The 22722-nt window shown below is 39.0% G+C and overlaps 1 protein-coding gene across 1 annotated transcript; it reads left to right on the forward strand.

Moving 5' to 3' along the window:
* The first annotated feature begins 905 nt into the window (after window positions 1-905).
* LOC149777529 (uncharacterized) lies at window positions 906-13038 on the forward strand. The gene is made up of 2 exons (XM_089942116.1): window positions 906-1034; window positions 7681-13038. Exon 2 carries the CDS (start codon window positions 7771-7773, stop codon window positions 10180-10182), a length of 2412 nt encoding a protein of 803 aa, XP_089798242.1. The 5' UTR covers window positions 906-1034; window positions 7681-7770; the 3' UTR covers window positions 10183-13038.
* Window positions 13039-22722: the final 9684 nt, after the last annotated feature.

Here is a 22722-nt window from a genome sequence, read left to right on the forward strand (position 1 = left end):
GGTTATAACGAGATATTTTTTAAGTAGGCCTACACGTGATCAAGACAACGCCCTCTACCTCAATCAGACGAGTTACTGATTGCACTGTGATATCATGTATATGCAGTTATGACAACATCTTTGCATAATTAGACTGCAATTCCTTGACAACATGTCAGTAAGAAAAAGCAAACTATATCAATTTTATAATCGTGATTACATAATCTTCTCAATAAGACCAAACATATATTATCAACTTTGTCACTATGCCACATATTCATGTCACTACGACAAAACATATATTATGAATTTATTTTTTATTATGTCTAAATAATTATGTCAGTACGACCAAACATATATGTCCGTTTTGTCAACATATTCATGTCAGTACGACCAAACACAGTTTTGTCACAATTTGTACTCAAAATTATTTCATGGCATCGCAGCTGGTAAGTCGTCATTTAAAAGCAAACAATACCATCTTGACCACGTATGCAGTACAAATATCGCGTTATGACAACGGCAACTTCACACTTCCGTTAAGAAACGGATACATTCACATTTTAATTAGGCAAAGCATTTTCTAGACAGAACATAACAAAACTTATACTCATCATCGTCTCTTTTTTAAAATCTTTTTTTATATTGTTGTTTCGGAGTGATAGTTAAACGACAATAAATTCATTGAAAAATTAAAGCAACTGAATATTTTAGACAATAGATTTAAAAAATAGTATATGTGATGCAACGCGGACAAAACCGTAATCACCCTAGGCCGTACCGACTCGGGGTGTGTCAGCTCTAACCTCATAATCTGCTTTCTAAGCTTTTGTGGGGGCGAATCCTTAACAAATAAAAACTGCAGTGAGAATAATATTTTCGGTCATGGTTGGCCGCCCAGGTAAAGTAATTGCAATGATAATTGGGTTCTGGCGGAGTGCGGCGGTGTATTATGTTTATGACATTCTACCCAGAACCGGTTTGACTGACATTCATGTAGATGGCGATATAGCTACTGAAACAAGAATACTACAGAGCTAGGATTTCGATTATAGGTAAGGTTTTATATTTATTGATAAAACTCCATATATACGTTAAAATTGTCTTTAAGCTCATTATAATCCAAAATTATGCTGAAAGTTGATTATAAAGTAAGTTTTTCCAATGTCGAGTATACACTATGGCTTTATGACTTAGCAACGGCCACTTTTCTGCAGAATCAATGTTGTTAAATTTGTTGCTTTTTAAAGGGAGGGGTTTGTTTATCTGAAAGTCTGGTCAGGTTAGGATTGTGTCGTCATACGGTTTCTACATTACGGCCATACTCCCGTAACTATTCATTTCCATGAGTGATGCTCTGTATTACTTCCTTACCTGTCTAAAATATTTTACCAGGGTATGTATATCAACATGTGGTGAAAACGATATGTACGTGTATCTTTCATGTATAATACGCCATTCCACTTTTACGTATACTGGTCACCTGTTTTACAGCCGTTTCAATGGGGGGATTACGTCTGGAAAACTGCCGTAATTATCTCTCTTGACCTGGTCGATTAATACGCGATACGATTAACAAGCAATATCCGTCTCACTGATAATGAGATTTTAGAGAAATAAAGTCCGCCTGATTACGCATTGCGCCACACACCCGCAATAAATTATGTCAAGAGAATTTTTATATCGAAATGATGCATCCTCTTTCCTTCTCAACTAAATATAGTCCAGTTTCGAAAACAACTGTCCCATACCAGTAATGACATTTGTTCAATCCAAATGCATCAGATATGAGAATCTTCACACGTACGAGGACTAACCCAAAGGTGCAACGAGAGAATGTAACTGGGCAAAGACGAATAGTACGTTATTCACGAATTTTTTTATACTTTATTTTGAGGACGAAATCCTCACTGAGTTTCAGGCTCATATAATGACGAAATTCGACAACTAACTACAATCCAAATCAAGTAAGATACATAATAGAACTGATGGGATCTTCCATATTTGGGTTTTTAAAATGATTCGGAGATTTGAGATTAAATCATAGGCTTCATACTTACAAAGGTTTAAATATTACTAGGCTTTATGACCTTGGACATGCCACTCGGCAAACTTTCTAAGTCGCGATGGTAGCACACCTGTTTTTAAAACACGCTCTAATAGCCTACACTTGTTTTGTTGTGTTATTATTTATATCAATGTCTCAAGGTGACCGTACATTTGTTCACCACAAATTAAGATTAAAATAACAACACAAAGATCTTGAATATAAGGGATTGTTATAACTAGACCATGATATATATATATATATATATATATATATATATATATATATATATATATATATGAATGAATTTGGGTTGACTCTTAGTTTTACCGTATTGATGACCAGGACTGGTGATTCATGTTATACTGTATTGATGACCCTCAAAACAGACCTAATATACTCTTTGTTCTCACGCATTGATGATGCTCAAAACAGGCTTAGTGCTCCCTGTTCTCAAGCATTGATGGCCATCAAAACAGGCTTAGTACTCCTTGTTCTCACGCATTGATGGCCATCAAAATAGGACTAGTACTCCTTGTTCTCACGCATTGATGGCCATCAAAATAGGACTAGTACTCCTTGTTCTCACGCATTGATGGCCATCAAAATAGGACAATACTGTTATGCTCATATATGAGCATTATAACTTCATTTTTCTGTATGTAAATACAGTTTACCTGAAGTTTTAAACATATTTTATATTTTTACTTTTAAGGACTGTAAATGAGGTTCAAAATGAATATTATTATTCCATAAAGCACATCCATGTTCGCCTTTTTAATTAGTAAATTGTGGCCCCAGCTGACCGAATGGTCTAAGGCGCTTGTCTTTACGGTGTGGGTTTGTCTCTCGGCTCGGCTAGCGTGGGTATATGAGCAAGATTCCAGTATCAAGTCGGGTCAGTGTTCTTTCTAGGTTATTCGTCCAACAAATATACCTGCTGGCATGTATAGCCAACCTTATGCTGAAAATGGCGTTAAACCCACAAACAAGAAGCCATGATCTAGTAGGTGTGTATAAATGTACAATTGTTAACTGAATTAATTATTTGTCAAGTTCACTTGACTGACTACATCTCACGATTCACGACCTACGAGGTTCTTAACTATACACTGATCCACCCATTATGTACCGTACGTTAAAAATAGTATATAATCAAATATGGTCGCATATAGAAAACTACCCACGCTACGGTCTACTTCTTTGATGTCACGTTAAAGGAGTGAAATAAAATTTTCCTTATATAAAAGCCTTATTATGCATCAGAGCAATTTCTCTACAAAAAATACAGTTTACTCAAGGATGCAGACCCAAATGACTAGTTCCATGCTGAAAAGACAGTTTACTCAAGGATGTAAATCCAAAATAACTAGTTCCGAGCTGAAAAGACAAAGTTTACTCAAGGATGCAAATCCAAATGACTAGTTCCATGTTGAAAAGACACAGTTTATTCAAGGATGCAAATCCAAAATGACTTGTTCCATGCTGGGAAAACACAGTTTACTCAAGGATGCAATTCCAAAATGACTAGTTCCATGCTGTGAAGACACAGTTTACTCAAGGATGCAAATCCAAAATGACTAGTTCCATGTTGGGAAAACACAGTTTACCCAAGGATGCAATTCCAAAATGACTAGTTCCATGCTGTGAAGACACAGTTTACTCAAGGATGCAAATCCAAAATGAATAGTTCGATGCTGGGAAAACACAGTTTACTCAAGGATGCAATTCCAAAATGACTAGTTCCATGCTGAAAAGACACAGTTTACTCTAGGATGCAAATCCAAAATGACTAGTTCCATGCTGTGAAGACACAGTTTACTCAAGGATGCAAATCCAAAATGACTAGTTCCATGCTGTGAAGACACAGTTTACTCTAGGATGCAAATCCAAAATGACTAGTTCCATGCTGAGTAAACACAGTTTACTCAAGGATGCAATTCCAAAATGACTAGTTCCATGCTGGGAAAATACAGTTTACTGAAGGATGCAATTCCAAAATGACTAGTTCCATGCTGAAAAGACAGTTTACTGAAGGATGCAATTCCAAAATGACTAGTTCCATGCTGGGAAAACAATGTACTCAAGGATGCAAATCCAAAATGACTAGTTCCATGCTGAGTAAACACAGTTTACTCAAGGATGCAATTCCAAAATGACTAGTTCCATGCTGGGAAAATACAGTTTACTGAAGGATGCAATTCCAAAATGACTAGTTCCATGCTGAAAAGACAGTTTACTGAAGGATGCAATTCCAAAATGACTAGTTCCATGCTGGGAAAACAGTTTACTCAAGGATGCAAATCCAAAATGACTAGTTCCATGCTGTGAAGACACAGTTTACTCAAGGATGCAAATCAAAAATGTCTAGTTCCATGCTGTGCAGACAGTTTACTCAAGGATGCAAATCCAAAATGACTAGTTCCATGCTTTGAAGACACAGTTTACTCAAAGATGCAAATAAAAAATGATTCGTTCCATGCTGTGAAGCCACAGTTTACTCAAGGATGCAAATCCAAAATGACCAATTCCATGCTGTGAAGACACAATTTACTCAAAGATTCAAATCCATAATGACTAGTTCCATGCTGTGAAGACACAGTTTACTCAAAGATGCAAATCAAAAATGATTAGTTCCATGCTGAAAAGACACAGTTTACTCAAGGATGCAAATCGAAAAGTACTAGTTCCATGCTGTGAAGACACAGGTTACTCAAGGATGCAAATCCATAATGACTAGTTCCATGATGAGAAGACACAGTTTACTCAAGGATGCAATTCCAAAATGACTAGTTCCATGCTGTGAAGACACAGGTTACTCAAGGAGGCAAATCCGAAATGACTTGTTCCATGCGGTAAAGACACAGTTTACTCAAAGATGCAAATCCAAAATGATTCGTTCCATGCATGAAACCACAGTTTACTCAAGGATACAAATCCAAAATGACCAGTTCCATGCTGTGAAGACACAGTTTACTCAAAGATGCAAATACAAAATGATTAGTTCCATGCTGTGAAGACACCGTTTACTCAAGGATGCAAATCCAAAATTGCTAGTTCCATGTTGAGAAACACAGAATACTCAAGGATGCAAATCCGAAATTACTAGTTCCATGCTGTGAAGACACAGTTTACTCAAGGATGCAAATCCAAAATGACTAGTTCCATGGTGGGAAAACACAATTTACTCAAGGATGCAAATCCAAAATGACTAGTTCCATGCTGAAAAGACACTGTTTACTCTAGGATGCAAATCCAAAATGACTAGTTCCATGCTGTGAAGACACAGTTTACTCAAGGATGCAAATCCAAAATGACTAGTTCCATGCTGAAAAGACACTGTTTACTCTAGGATGCAAATCCAAAATTCTAGTTCCATGCTGTGAAGACACAGTTTACTCTAGGATGCAAATCCAAAATGACTAGTTCCATGCTGTGAAGACACAGTTTACTCAAGGATGCAAATCCAAAATGACTAGTTCCATGCTGAAAAGACACTGTTTACTCTAGGATGCAAATCCAAAATTCTAGTTCCATGCTGTGAAGACACAGTTTACTCTAGGATGCAAATCCAAAATGACTAGTTCCATGCTTGGAAGACAGTTTACTCAAGGATCTAAATCCAAAATGACTAGTTCCATGCTTTGAAGACACAGATTAATCAAGGATGCAAATCCAAAATTACTAGTTCCATGCGGATAAGACACAGTTTTCTCAACGATCCAAATCCAAAATGGCTAGTTCCATGCTTTGAAGACATAGATTAATCAAGGATGCAAATCCAAAATTACTAGTTCCATGCGGATAAGACGCAGTTTTCTCAAAGATGCAAATCGAAAAGTACTAGTTCCATGCATGAAACCACAGTTTACTCAAGGATCTAAATCCAAAATGACTAGTTCCATGCTGTGAAGACACAGGATGCTCAAGGATGCAAATCCAAAATAACTAGTTCCATGCTGAAAAGACACAGTTTACTCAAGGATGCAAATCCAAAATGACTAGTTCCATGCTGTGAAGACACAGTTTACTCAAGGATGCAAATCCAAAATGACTAGTTCCATGCTGTGAAGACACAGTTTACTCTAGGATGCAAATCCAAAATGACTAGTTCCTTGCTTGGAAGACAGTTTACTCAAAGATCCAAATCCAAAATGACTAGTTCCATGCTTTGAAGACACAGATTAATCAAGGATGCAAATCCAAAATTACTAGTTCCATGCGGATAAGACACAGTTTTCTCAAGGATGCAAATCCGAAAAAGACTAGCTCTATGCTGAGAAGACACAGTTTACTCAAGGATGCAGTGGCGTCACTAGAGGCGGGGGTGGCACCATCAGACGGGGGAGGGGGGTGACACCAAAATTACAACACTATGGATTATGTTTGGTCTATTACGGAAGGAGGTCCATGGGGTGACACCATGTGTTACCGCACTGGATGACACCAACCCTATCGACACCACTGCAATGATGCAGTATGTATGTCATCGTGTAGTGAATCATAGGACTGGTTTTAATATACTGTGTATAGGAGAATGTATTGTTTTGTGGAGTGTGCTTAGTCTTGAGGTTATGTGTATCACAGTTTAATTCTGCCTAGTATTGTCAAGCATTCTCCTGTAGATTCCTGGGATAGCACTTCCGTTCTGTTTGGTGTATACTTCTAATCCTCAATAATTAATTTTGTATATCTTGATTACTGGTGTCGGAAACTGGAATTGCTGTAAATTTAGATGACAAATAACATGCAAGTGTGTCTACTACACACTAGTGTATATACCACCGACGATGTAAGATCAGTGTGTTTGTATCTGTGTTTTTGTAACAGTTTTGGTCACATCGCTACGATGTCTGCAGTGTGGCAGTTTATAGTGATGTCTAGTACTGGGGCATCCCTACATGAGTGTTTAACTAGAGTGGGTCGCTAAGAAAGTAGGTTAGTATACTTGAATGTTTAGTTGTGGCGCCATCTTTAATCTTTTTTAATGACACAGCTCCTTAATGTTAAATAAATATATCAGTTGTTTAGAAAACAAAATGTTAGGACGGATGTATGCAGATTAGAACAGTTTGAAAACCCATCACAAGTAAATAGACTAGAATTTGTTTGATCGTAAAATTTGCTGAAAATTTAGATAGAAGTAGATACACTCATGAAAACGTAACTCTTTACGTGTTTTTTAACGTAAACTTTGCAGGTAAGTGTCTACCCACAAATGAAGCATGCACTTGTGATGGGTATACACTTTTAAATAGCATGGTGTTCATAGGCTCATGGCACACATGTATACATTTTTAAGTAAAATTGTGTTCGCAGGCCCTAATTATGAGTTTTTCCATAACGTGGTGTTCTTAAGCCCTTAGCACCATGCTTATTGGATAATACGGCCCTGACTGGTGGTATAAACAAGAAGTTCGATGATCCGTTAATTATGAAAAGACCCGAAGCTCAGATGTTTGAAAACATCACATAAATGCTATTTTACGTCATCATAGACGTGTATGTATAGGACGTCTTAGGAATAGTTGCTTAAAACAAGTGACGTTAGGTGTACGTTTCAAACCTACACAATGCAGAGGAAGAAAATAAACTTAGCAACATACATTGTTCAAGGATATTATCGACTGGGTTTTTTTCTTCTTTTCTTCCAGGTTTGCCTTCACTCACCTGCTCCTGCGTATCTTGTCTTGATCCGAAGGGAAAAAGAAGAAAAAGTTTAAAGCTGGAATCATCACACCAAAATGCCAGACAGCTTGGAAAAAAAGGTGGAGTATATTGGAACATGGGCAGTTGAAGATGTGTCAGATAATGTCTTTAATGCACTAGTAGACCAAATACCAACGAATAAATCCTTTAAAGCTAAGCTTGCACTGGGAACAGAAGGTGTTCACATCAAAAAACGCAAGTTCTTCCATGGAAGCGTGCTGCACGACTTCATTCCTATGCAGAAACTAGTAAATTTTAATATTGTTCCTCGTGTTTCAACAGTTTTGTTAATCGCATCAAATGGCAATATCACCAACTACCAGATCACGGCCGTCCAATGTTATAGTGCGGAAGATGCCGAGAGCTTCGTTCGTTTTCACAGATCCTTGGTGGAATCAACTAATTCAGAAGAAGGATCCAAGACATCAGATGAATCGGAAGTCAAACTTCGGGAGGAAATTGAGACCTTGACAAGAGATATGAAAGGAGACGATGTCAACGATGAACCAGATGCTAATCATGTTTCGGAACCTATTGTTGAAAATTACAGAAGGAGCGAAAATATTTTTGCCTGGACAGAAAAAGGATCTGTACCTAGGCATGACGTACCATACAACTTAAGAGTTGGGGGAGTTGAATGGATCAGTCAACCGAATGGATTCATAAGTATGACGAGAAGAAGTACTCCGATCGCGGTCAGTATAGTTCGACCTCTCAGTGGTATGGCTTCTCAGCGCGTCGCTGTGGTTAAACCGCAGCTGGTGCAGATCGTAAGACCAATTACAAGTCCAGCTCCCGTCAAGTTTGTGCCTCAGACCACAGTGACAACCGTTAGACACCCTGCGCCTCCTCAACGTACAATTATTGAGCGACGAAACATAATTGTCCATGCCCCTCCACCGCCTCCGCCTCCTCCCAAGAAGATCATCCGTTACCAAAGGATTGTTGTCCATCAACCTCCTCCGCCTCAGAGGACAATTGTACAGACTATACCTATTTATATCAAGGGTCCTAATCAACCGCCACCTCCACCAAAAATAGTTACCAGGAACGTGCCGGTAGTTGTGCCTCAACCTCCGCCTCCAAGAGAGGTAATCGTAGAAGAAAAAACAGTGTATGTGAGAGGTCCCACTCCACCTCCACCGCCTCCAAAAGTGGTTGTGAAAGAAAAGCGAGTAGTAGTCACTCCATCCCCACCTCCACAAGAAGTGATTGTTGAAGAAAAACCAGTATACGTAAGAGGCCCCACTCCACCACCGCCGCCTCCAAAAGTTATTGTGAAAGAAAAGCGAGTAGTAGTCACTCCATCCCCACCTCCACAAGAAGTGATTGTTGAAGAAAGACCAGTATATGTAAGAGGCCCCACTCCATCTCCGCCTCCTCCAAAAGTGATTGTGAAAGATAAAGAAGTGATAGTCACTCCACCCACCCCTCCGCAAGAAGTGATTGTTCAAGAAAGACCAGTATATGTTCGTGGACGCACGCCAACTCCGCCTCCACCAAAAATAGTTGTGAAGGAGAAAAGAATCGTTGTGACGCCTCCACCACCACCACAAGAGGTGATTTATCAAGAGAAGCCTGTTTACGTCAGAGGGAAAACCCCTCCTCCTCCTCCACCAAAAGTAATCGTCAAAGAGAAGAGAATTGTTGTAACACCACCGCCGCCACCACAGGAAGTCATTGTTGAGGAAAAGCCGGTGTACGTGAGAGGGCGCACTCCATCACCTCCTCCTCCTAAACATATCGTAAAAGAGAAACGAATCGTAGTCACACCAAGTCCACCTCCCCAAGAAGTGATCGTTGAGGAGAGACCTGTATATATTCGAGGTCGAACACCAACTCCACCTCCAGTAAAAAGGATTGTCAAGGAAACTGCTGTGGTTGTCAAACCACCTACTCCTCCTAACGAAGTCATTGTAGAGGAAAGACCAACATTCTTTCGGGCAGGTCCGCCGACTCCTCCGCTGGTTCGTGTCAGCAGAAGGCCCGCCTTTGAAATAAGACACAGCAGGAGGTCCCCAATTGAAATAAGACACAGCAGGAGGTCCCCTTTTGAAATCAGACACAGCAGGAGGTCCCCCGTTGAAATAATACGCAGCAGGAGGTCCCCCGTTGAAATAAGACACAGCAGGAGGTCTCCCATTGAAATGAGACATAGCAGGAGGTCCCCCGTTGAAATAATACACAGCAGAAGGTCCCCTGTTGAAATAAGACACAGCAGGAGGTCTCCCATTGAAATGAGACATAGCATGATTTCACCTGTGGAAATTAGATACAGCAGTAGATCTCCAGCTGAAATAAGGCACAGCAGATTATCTCCACATGACATTATGGTTACATCTCCAAGATACTGGGCAAGCAGAAGGTCTCCACCTTTGATAGGTGTTAGCAGGCGGGACACAGATATTTACAAACCCATACCTGTCCGTGCTAGTGTCGCAAAGTAGTTTAAGAACTAAGTATTATCGATGTTGGCAAACTCTCACAGATAATATAATCGTATCAGCTCAAGTTCGTAGGTTTGATATGGAAATATGGTTTGCATACTATTTTGAACAGTAATACTGTTGCATCTAAGATGAGTCATTATGCAACCTGTCGATTTCAAGTTGTGTTTATCTCTTTTATCTTCGTCCCAATCATTGCCGCTGTCGTCGGTTTCGTGGGTGTCATCCCGGTTTTCTTTGTCTTTAACAATCTGAAGCACACAGTGAACCCATTCACCTGATCTCGAGAAATGTGAAACGGTTGAGTATAATGTATGTTTTTAGTGAAAGTACGTATCGAAATAATAATAATAATAATAATAATAATACCAATAATTAATCGTCATCATCATCATCATCATCATCATCATCATCGACATGTTAAGGAACACACATATGCATAGCATTACATACCTTCAGTGTATTGTCCGTGTTATATTGTAAAATTACATACACAAGATTTATCTCATACGTACTCGGTGTTATAACATAAATATTTCACTCCAAATGTGTACAATTGTTCTTTGAGCATGAAGGGGGTGAATGGATGAATTATTAAGATTTTAAACGTTAGTTTTAATTATGCATCTAACTCTGTGACACTTTTGTCATCGTATTTCAATGCACTAATATTTGGAACGATATCCAACTATTTTGTACGCCTTCATATTTGTAGCTCACATGGCACTGATGTTTTCTTTTGAGATTTTTGTTTCTTTGTTGCACAGTAAAATTCAACTATATATGTGGTAACTTACTAATAACATTTTACAAATTAGACTAATTGTACTTATGTGGGCATGCACACGACCCGGTTTGATTAAAATCATATTTTCATAGTCCTACGTGGAGATCCGACAGACACCGATAAATGATCATTTCTTGCTGACGTTTGAAATTCCAGCTCACTTGTATTAGCCTATCAGATCAAGCACTGACAATTAATATTACGGAAACTCATCGGTAGTAACGGTTTGTTCCGAATGACGCGTGTCTCTACGAGATTTGCAGTTTGTGATTTGATTCGTGATCTAGAAGGTCAAGACAACATGGCCTCTTACTGGTGCAGGACTGTGATGATCTTTTTAAAGCCGATTGCTTTTCCGTTTCAAGACGATGTTTTTATCATGACACTTCATTTCCTTTCATGGTTATTATGATGGCATTTGAATTTGTCTGGGAATGTTAAAATCAAAATGGAATTTAGAATTGAAGCCCACACATCCTTAGTAAAACTTAAGATTGTTGTTCGTATTCTATAATCGGAAATACTTTTCATATTCCTGATATGTCATTTAAAAAATATTATATATCTAGGTTTTCTGCGATGCTGGAAATATATTTTCATAACTTAATGACAGAGTAAAAGATACTGTTAAGTTCACGATTAGCAGCCTTTGGTATTAATTACTGCTCTTTCACCGCTGTTCCTCAGCTCAGTGTGCGTAAGCATGGTTTGAAGAATAATATATACCTGGGTTGCTATTTGAAATTCAGATATTATACCTTCTAATTCTGTCTTACTAACGTGCGATTTGTGTATCTTAATATTAAGATAGTGCAAAAATATTTTTTGTGCAGCTGCAAATGGAAAAAAAAATCTTTGGTTAATTTTAACCTAAACTTTACTACTGTCATGTCGAAAAAGATGTCTTTAGAGTTTACTATTCCTTCCTTCTGTAGAGTGACGTCTATAGAGTTTATCATTCCTTCCTTCTGTAGAGTGACGTCTATAGAGTTTACCATTCCTTCCTTCTGTAGAGTGATGTCTTTAGAGTTTACCATTCCTTCCTTCTGTAGAGTGACGTCTATAGAGTTTACCATTCATTACTTCTGTAGAGTGACGTCTATAGTGTTTACCATTCCTTCCTTCTGTAGAGTGACGTCTATAGAGTTTACCATTCCTTCCTTCTGTAGAGTGACGTCTATAGAGTTTACCATCCATTACTTCTGTAGAGTAACGTCTATAGAGTTTATCATTCATTCCTTCTGTAGAGTGACGTCTATAGGGTTTATCATTCATTCCTTCTGTAGAGTGAAGTCTATAGAGTTATCATTCATTCCTTCTGTAGAGTGACGTCTTTAGAGTTTACCATTCATTACTTCTGTAGAGTGACGTCTATAGAGTTTACCATTCATTACTTCTGTAGAGTGACGTCTATAGAGTTTATCATTCATTCCTTCTGTAGAGTTACGTCTATCGGGTTTATCATTCATTCCTTCTGTAGAGTGACGTCGTTAGAGTTTACCATTCATTACTTCTGTAGAGTGACGTCTATAGCGTTTGCCACTAATTCCTTTTCTAGAGTGATATCAGGTAACATGATATAAAATAAATATTTATTGACCCATAATGCATTTCCATCAAATGTTTATGGCCATGTTATGGTCAAAATATGAGTTAGTAAGCAAGAATGTTACAACAATACATCAAGAAAATGAAATATTATTCAGGACGTCGTTTTTTACTGGAGTTATAGTGCTAAGTTATGAAATAGATCTTTAACATGTTTAGGCAATACACATTTCCAAAACTTTGTACGAAAATTTGTGTATGGAAGCACATCTCTCTCTCTCTCTCTCTCACACACACACACACACACACACACACACACACACACACACACGCTCGAGAGTACATACATCAGATCTCAAAAGACTGTATCGCTAATTCATCCAAACCTTTACTTACAGTGACTTTTGTCACCAAAATCACAAATGTTGTTTAGAATATTATACAATGTATACTTTGTTACTTTAAATTCTTTGCTACACAAAAGTTTAGTCTTAAAATAAATGTATGGTTATTATTTGTTATGTATCTTTGCTGATTGTCCTTCACATAGACATACCAGGGATGGGCCCCTGTATTCACTTCTTTACATACAAACACGAAGGGCTGGGACCGTGTATTCCTCACTTTACATAAGGAAGTGACTTAGTTTTGGCGCTGGGTTCACCTTTTCAGAAAGAGGTGAAAGGTTTGGTGTCGTGAATTCGCTTCCTTACCTACATAGGTGATCTAGCTGGGACCATGAATTCACCTCTTTGCATACGGATATGCCAGGGTTGCAGCCCTGAATTCACCTCTTTACATACGGATATGCCATGGTTGCAGCCCTGGATTAACCTCTTTACATACGGATATGCCAGACAAGAAAGAGATATGAACAGAACACATTCTGCATAATTAAGAGTGAAACGAACAGAAGTGGAGGACTTACAACTCCTTCAATTGCCCTCCTATTAAAAAAAAAGACGGAAAAAAGATATAATCATTAAACATGTATCTTGTATTCATGATTCAGGGCTTTAATACAGAGAGAGAGAGAGAGAGCACAATTAATTTTTGTTATAAAATCATACCAATTTTACATACTATATTGATCATATATTTTATGGAAACAACTCGCTCTACTGAAGCACATAATACAAGGCCTCCATTTATTCAGAAACGTTTTACCTTTACAAATAAAACGCCCCGTATTTGTTTATATACGAAAAACCTCTAATTCCTGTTTAAAGAATTATCTGAGGGTCTGAATTGCAAATATAAATCTTCGCATGCATTCAAACGGAATTCTTCATTTTCTATCTGTTACCTAACTGTCTCCCTGTTTTTCTGTCTGCATGCATGCATGCAAGTAATGTATGTATGTATGTATGTATGTATGTATGTATGTATGTATGTATGTATGTATGTATGTATGTATGTCAAAAATACTTTCTTTAAATAAGTATTGGTACTTTTCTGAACTACGCTGCATTCCAAAGAATTGCGATCAGTGGATTCAGAAAAAAACAAAAGGAATATATTTTTTATTATTGAACCAATTTTAGGATTTTACTTTGCAGTCATAATTGTGTATATAATATTATCTGAAACCACATGTGAACACTCTGTCAGGCTGTACATACGAGAGACAATAATTTGCCAGTCATTATCACTTAATTGGATAAATTCGCTAGGCTACTTGAATCTTGATAAATGTCTGGCAAATACGTTTTCAAACACCTTTGTCTACTAAAATATAAAGTAATTTCTAATAAATTCTAGGATCCAAGATGTGGGTTTCTTTTTTCTTCTCTTTGGTTTTTTTTTTGATCTGTTTATCCAACGTCGACTCTTGTTGTATAATCAAATTTCATAGCACTAAAGAGTGACTTGGAAAGGAACGGAAGCAACCAGGTTATCCTGACAAGCCGGCAATTTGAATTCGATCATTCTCTCGATTAGATGATGAGATTCGTTTTATCAGTATGACGGAACAGCTAACTGCATTTCTTATGCATTTGGTGATTTTTGTTTTAAGAAAAAATGTAATGTTTAATTTTATTTTGTTTATTTAATTGCTTAAATTGTTCTATTTTACATACAGGGGCTCGTGTTGTTCTATTCTACATCAATGCTCGAATCTACGCTAATCCATCTATCCATTTCATAGTTATTTTAGTATTTACTCTCTCCAGACAATAACACTATGGTAGATCATCCTAAATATAACGATCACGGACTAAAATCAAACCAAATAACAGCCGTATAACAAGTGGCGTAACACTAACGAAGATGTGTTTAAATAATTGTGCGTGCATATTACGATTCCATTAATAAATATAATTAGAAGTCGAAGGCATTCTGCATATGCATTCGAAAATGTACACATATCAGTTTCAACTAAATATATTAGTATACATTATGGCTGGGAAACATATCTGTAGTCAGACCAATACAAGCATATATTAACTTTCCAAACATCTCAAAGGCTTCGCTATATTTAATATATTGTTTAGTTAGGAAAGACGACAATTTAAATTTGTTTTACATTTTAGTAGTTGTAGACGCCGATTGGGAAACGTATCATATTTGTAATGTTAATATAGCAGAGGAAGAAATGTGGACAGTTTATTGGAACAAACCGGAATGATAATGTTAAAATGGTGAAGCGGAAAAGGGTAGACAGTGCATAGGGACAAGAGGAAATGTAATGTTAAATTTTTTATCAACAATTCAGCACAGCAGATATACAATCCAGCAACCTCATTTTCATTATTATCCTATCACACGCCTCTACCATGTAAATACGCCCAAATACCATCCAGCCAAAATGTAGTAAGTGTGGATATATACACTTTCAGATACACAACATATTACCACACGAGAGGGTTGGATGTAAAAGAAGGTGGATGAGTTGAAATACACACACATTTACATAAATATACCATCACACACAAGGAAGGGTAAGGTAGTGTTTGTAGAGACACTGCTAGCCCTTACTTAAAAACCTACTATCTTACAGAATAGAGAAGGTGTAAATAGGTTTAAAGCTTCAGTTGTCAACAACAACGTACATACATACATGCATACAAACATACATACATACATACATACATACATACATACATACATACATACATACATACATACATTTAGTATCCCATTCGAGCTGATGGCCTCCATGACAAGATTAGTGAACGTTCCACCAAACATGCCTGGACGTGATGGAAGCTATCCATCACGCAAAATACAACCAACACATAGAATGTCAATGAAAACGAAATCGCGCGGAGCGATCATGAGTAGTGAATGGGGTCACTTTAGCGACAATGGGAACTAGCATTAAAAACCACCCGGGTCACTTTGGCGGCAATGGAAATTTAACATTACGAAAACCCCTGGGTCACTTTAGCGACAATGGGAAATTAACATGGGAATATATTTTGGGTCTGTTGAGCGACAAGGGAAATTAACATGGGGGAATAAATCGTGGGCCTGTTGAGCGACAAGGGAAATTTAACATGGGAGAAAGAAAAACAATTCTAGGGACAAGGGGAATTTGAACATGGGATTTTTTTATTTTTTTTTAAAAAAAATAAAAATAAGGGGTATGCAATTGAAAGTCTATCTCTTTTCAAGAGATGTGGGTGGCCATGAAAAGGGCCTTTGGGTTTCTTCTTCTAATTTCTTCTATTTCTCCACCAGCTTCTTATTTTCTGTCCTACACTTTTTCTATTCTTTTCTTTCTTTTCTTCCTCCTTTTCTTCTTTTTCTCTTCTTTCTGCTTCTCCTCCTCTTCTTTCTTCCTCTTCTCATTTTCTTCTTCTTTTTCAATTTTTTTCATTCGATGCTCTCATCCTTATCCTTTCCTCTTCATCCTCCTTCTCCTCCTTTATTTCTTTCAACAGATCACTGATGATTTCCTTTAGTTTTCGTAAGTTGTTAATCTCCATCTTCACTCGATGGGGACTATAAGAATAGTGATCCTCGTTTAGCGTAACTAACATTTGCTCCATCATGCCCAAATTGTCCAGGACGTCTTGCAATTTTTCATTTTATCAAGGTGGTTCGAAGCCATCTTCTTTTTTATCTTTGCAGAATGGTGTGAATAACGAACTTTGTGGGTTCTTATAGTTAAAGCGCGGACGTGAAGGAAAACATCCCCGTAAGTCCCAAAACCTATATTACCTAGATTATCACTTAAAACGCGCGGACGTGAAGGAAAACATCCCCCTACTTTTCTCATTTCATATTATCTACTATCCACATACGCAAACCAGCAATAAATTAACCCAAAATCTACCATTCACACACGCAAAGCATTAAAATCAAACCCAAATCTACTATCCACACAAACCAACTTAAGCTCTTACAAAACCCAATAATCTACTATCCACACAAACGTACGTAAGCGCTTACAAACACAAACACATACACTCACACTAGGAAAAAAAGAGTCAGTGTTTATATTCACACTACTCTACATACACACATTGGCAAATGGATTACTATTTCTTTTCTAAAGGTTTGGGTAGCCCTGAAAAGGGCTGTTTGTTTTGAACTCCATGGCACCTGGTTAATGATGGCACCTTCCAGGCCTGGCACCACACACACATCTCCTACTCCAATCTCCTTTCACTCTTTTTTTGGGGGAGAGCAGAGGCGGAATAAGTGACGTCAGAATCCCAATCTTCTGTCTCTGGGATTCTGGTATTTCCTTCTTGTGGCTGTGGTACAGCCATTCCTCTCTCCTTTTCCTCTTCTTCTTTTTTTCTTCTCTCCTCCTCTTCTTTGTTTCTTCTCTCCTCCTCTTTCATCCTTCCCTCTTCGACGATGGACTCCGCGGCCAGTTCATTTAATATGACATATTCCAGGTGCACATGAAGTTCCAACAGTTTCGCTAGCCTTCTGCTCATTCTCTAGGGTAGCTAGACTGCTGAGCTGAGCGATTTTCAATTTATAGTTAAAGCGCGGACGTGAAGGAAAACATCCCCCTAAGACCCAAAACTTATATTACCTAGATCATGACCAAACAACGCGCGGACTTAAAAGAAACACTCACTCACTCACTTTTTTTACTCCCCATTACTATTTTAAAAATTTTCATTAAAAACTAATATACTATCCACATACGCGAAGCAGCAATAAACAAACCCCAAATCTACTATTCCCACACGTCAAACATCAAAAAAAATTATCATTATCTACTATCCACACAAACGTACGTGAGTGCTTACAAACACAAACACATACAATCACACCAGAAAAGAGTCAGTGTTTATATCCACACTTCTCTACATACACACATTGGCAAATCGATTGTTATTTCTTTTCTAGAGATTGGGGTAGCCCTGAAAAGGACTTTTTTTGTTGTTTGCGAAGTTGAAGCTAGGGCGATCTTTTATATTCTAAGAATGCGACGTTCTCTGACGATAGACTTTCTGACGATAGGTCTGCTTCTTCGGAAAGAGAAGAAGAACTCTTTGGTGTCGATACAAGAATCGACAAAGCCTCTGTCAGGTTCACGTTGCTGCTGATGCTGCTGCTGTTGTTGCTGTTGCTGCTCTCTCTCTCTCTGCTGTTTCTGAAGTCTGTACTTCTCTGTCCATTCTTCTTTCTCCCTGTTCACTTCTTCTCTGAAGTGCTTTTCTATCAGGTCTTCAGTGACTTTTAACATTCTCACATTCTCTATCTCTTCTGGCTTCGGTATCAGACTGTGTCTGACCCTATGCAAATTCACGTAGGCTTCGTTTAGCTTAGCTAGTTTGGAGCACATCTTCGTAGGAGGATGAGTCGACAATGGATGGTTAGACTGGAGGCTACCCCAGCTTTAAAGTCAAAGCGCGGACGTGAAGGAAAACATCCCTCTACGGTTTTCGAGCCGCAATGTTCAATGAGTGTCATGAGAGGGATAGTAAGAAGTCAAAGAGCATGAATCAACATTCCTATAGCAAAACAAAAAACAAAGACATTTTTTCAAAACACAACATTTTTTTATATTTTATCACTTAACACTAATAAACAACTCTAACATTCTTTTTAACAATAATCCAACAATATAACATCAAACATTTTTTTTCAAATGACAAACCTTTTTTTTCAACTAACACATTATTTTGGACAGGGCTGACAACGTTGTGAATGAAATTGTGATTTCCATTGTTGGGAGTCATTAGGCCATTGATGAACGCTACGTTTCCTAGCTTGAGACAAAAGATAAGCATAATGGTCACAAAGCCATTGATCTACTTTCACATCGTTTCTAGAAGAAGAACGAGGATCAAAATGAGTCACTAAATGTTCTAAGGAATAGCCCAGGCTGCGATGATGCAGAAAATACACACAATATTGTCCACACACCAAGGAATCTGTGCCTTGTAATTTCACATTATTGAATCGGGTGGGCTGAGCATTTCTTCCCATAAAGTTGATGATGCTGTCTTCCAAAGGAGGCAATCCATACGAATCGAAATATTCCACACATCCTTCTTGAGGAAAGTAGACGGCTACCCAGTGGGTTCCTGGGAGATGACTGTCGTCCGTGTTGATCACATAAGCTTGATGGTCTTGAGGTTTGCGATGAGGGAGTTCATCTTTTGCACAGACGACAGGATTCCAAGAAGCCGTGTACGAACTGTGGTTAAAAAGGTAATAAAGTTCCCAGGTATCCATTGATTTGTGTGTGTTTTTTTTTTTCTTTTTCTTCTTCTCAGGTAATAATAAGTGATCAATTCGATCCTGACTTTTTGCTTGAAAATGTCTGACAAATAACCGTTTCTTCGCTTCGTCTCCCCACTCTGATTCAGGAGAGCTTCGATACGATGGATCTCTTGAGTAGTTAATGGTGGACAAGAATGTTCACGCAAGTCTTTATACCACTGATGCAACACGACTTCGTCCGAGATGAGACTCCAAGCTTCGTCCAGATACTCGTTCCAATTTTTCTTCTTGACTCAACATCAGGCATTTGTCGTGTTGAATTTGACTAGGATGATCGTTTTGACATCCATAGCAATCTTTCTTGATCAATTCCGTAATTTTTTCGACCAAGTGTTTGGCAAAACAGGAGACCAAATGGGCTTCTTGTTCTGGCCATCTCGACTTCATCATGATAACTTCTTCTTCCACGGTCTCCTCACATTCCATGTCTAAAGTTTCTCCACTTTGTAAAGAGGGATAACAGTCTTCCATGGTTTCTAATAATCTAGAATGACTTCTCTCAAACTGTTGATTTCTATGGGATTATCGAATTCTGCATACAGGATGACGTTCAGCGTTACAGCAGGGGCTGGGTTTGCAAACTGAATTTCCACTCGAATCTGGCCGGATTTTATAGGATGGAAATCTCCCTCGTCGCTGCCCTGGTCAGGAGTGAAATCAAAAGCCCACAAAGCATAGCCTCCTGCATAATCTTTGTACATAATACCGTGACTGGTGTTGGTTCCTAACTGTCCCGTGGCTTCGTACAGGGACAAGAACGATCTCAAGTAATTCTTCTTGTCAACGTCAGGTTCGAAAGGTCGGGTACACAAGGTCTTGCCATCGCGACTGACTTCGATCTTGGACACTTTAAAGTGTTGAAAGTGGAAAGGATTTTTAGCGATAGCTCCGTTGAAGGCTTCATTCTCGACCATACCAACGATTAAACGTTTGGGTAGCTGCCCTTGGAACAGATGATCTTCGATCATGGATCGCTGTCCCTTGGGAATGGTGAAGGTTTTCACTTCCATGCGTCGTATGGGATACTTGGCGGTCGTTCTGCTCAACGTGTGACTGATGTCGCTACCCACTTTAGGTAACACTTTCACACGTCGTACATAGACCCTGGCTTCCTCGATGACAGTATTGCAAGTGGCAGCAGCAGCATTACCCATCAAATGGAAAGCGGTACTACTACGACTCAGTCTCATGCGGACATTCAGCCCGTTCAGGAAATACTTTTTTTTGCAAACACATGTCCAAATGCAAACGATCCGTCAGTTCTAAACTTTTGTTGGCTCCCATGATTCTATCTCTTCGTTCTACAAATCCCGCATTGTGTGCATTCTTTGGATTAGTTTCGAATTCTTCAAACTGGTCTGCATCGTCAGCTTCCCATACCGTACAGGCATTGAGATGAGTGTTCTTGGCGTCTATTCCGTACGTCAAGAGATTTTCCAGGTAAGCTCGATAAGGGTAAGTATCCATGCCGCTACTGACTAGTTTGTTATTCAAGTACAAGTCCACTCCACTGAACAAGGAATGCATGAAATTGTTGACGGGAGCTATTACCTCTTCACCTTCTAGGGACGAATTGTCGTCGCCATCGACAACTTTGACTTTCAGGTACATGTAACTGCTATTCAGATCGATGTAATCTTCGGGCTGTCCTATGATTTCAAACTCGATGGGAGCTGAGGATGTCAAAGAGGAGACGGGGTGAAATTCCACCCACTGGGATTCTTGCATGGTCATCATGGTGGGGGACATGGCAAACATATCCAGTTCCGACTTGGAACAAGCGCAAGACTCTCGGTGAATCATTTTTTTTTCTCTTTCTCAATAATCGAAAACGTCTAAGTCTCGAACGATTCTTCTTTTCTTTGTCTTTCTAGCTTTAGACGTGTGAAGTCTGGTGAAAGGGTCTTTTCTTCTTCGTCTCTTTCTGCTTTGTCCTTGCTGTGGCTTCAAGGAAGTAGGAATGCCTGAGTCGGTAGCGTGCAGGGCATTTATTGGTGTTTCTCGTCGGCCCAAAAGGTCTTTACCCGTTTGCAGCAAGACATTTTTGCCTGCCCTCATGAAAGCTTTTTTGGGGTTTTGTTTGTCGATGATGACATTTTGGAGAAATTCTTTGCCTTGCGTCAGTGCGGCATCTTTCAAGGCGTGCAATTCGCGTGTCACCATCGGTTTCAAGACTGGGGCCACCGAACGAAAGGCCGATTTTAACATATCTCCTAAACCGTGTCCTCGCTGTCGAGCAACCCCTCCGTACACTGGATACATGACTTACAACTCGTGAGAGAACCGTTTTCGAAAATGGAGTTTCACCGTGACTTTTCCTTTGGTGAATGGAATATTTTGTCCCAGATCTTCTTTTATAGCAATGTTGACCGTGTCCAAATACGACTTGCTGACAGGTCATTGGTTGTGGCACTATCCACTTTGAAAGGAATGACACGCAGTAACGGTACGGAGGTGTGTCCCACCACGTTGTACTCCACCACATCGGAGTACACAAAGATCAAATTCAGTCATTGGTTCAGTTCTACAGGGAATCGAAAAAACTTTAAAATTTGGAGCCATTTTTGTGTCTTCACCTAAAATATCAAACAAGTCACGATTACAACTGATGGACAACGTTTGGGAATCCTGAAATTTCATCAGTAAGCGACGAGCCACTTTATGGTACTCCAGGGTGACACTTTCTTTTATTTTGTTCAGGGCTTTGCCAAAGGCTAACTCGAACCTGGAAGCAATGGTATCCACCAAATGTTGACCACTAAAATAAAACCCTGACGGAATTTTCAAGGTGTAGATACTAGAGGGTGAATTGTCGGCTGGTCTTAAGTCGCCTGAAAACCCGATGTCATTCATGGCTTGTTGCAATTGTTCGTTCATGATTTCCACCTGAAAAGTGTTTTGTTTTTCGGTGATGTTTTGGATTTGTGTAGGGTGAATCATTTCCACTAAAGCCACTTCCCAATGGGCTTCGTGATCTAATTGGATGGTCTGAGGTAATTTGGCCGTGTAACAGCACAACGTGTTGTTGGGAAACACCTCCATGGAACTGTCACTGGGTAAGGTTAAGTAAAATTGGTTGTTATTGTTCATAATTCCAGAGTTCTGTGGCTCTCCGAGGGGTTATTGCACGTCAGAGGAGTGTCTCCGCCCAAAATAGGGTTGTTGTTGTGGTTGTTGTTGTTGGAGTGGTGACTGACACTAGTACTGGACACAAGGTTCCCGTTGTTCGCGTTCGAGGAGACTTTCAGGGAGGGATTGGGAAGCAGGTAACCGATGCAACTGCTTAATAAAATGGTCCACAATTGTTTGTCTCCTTGTTGCAAACTCAAATTGGCAATGGCTGCCCCGATGACACAATACACCACGAAGATTTGGCAGAAAAAGACGATTTACGTTTTAGGCACAGGTTCTCCACACCACACCCACAAGGGTTGTTTCTGTAAATCTTGCACAGAAGAACTGGGTGAAGGAGTGGTAGCCGTAGTAGCTGCGTCTGTGTGAAAGGG

This window comes from Sinohyriopsis cumingii, chromosome 18, assembly GCF_028554795.1.
Source record: "Sinohyriopsis cumingii isolate HCF-2022 chromosome 18, ASM2855479v2, whole genome shotgun sequence".
Lineage (NCBI taxonomy): Eukaryota > Metazoa > Mollusca > Bivalvia > Unionida > Unionidae > Sinohyriopsis > Sinohyriopsis cumingii.

What these genes read in the sequence shown, in the direction of transcription:
- LOC149777529 (XM_089942116.1), top strand. Translation starts at nt 7,771, where the DNA reads ATGCCAGACAGCTTGGAAAAAAAGGTGGAGTATATTGGAACATGGGCA.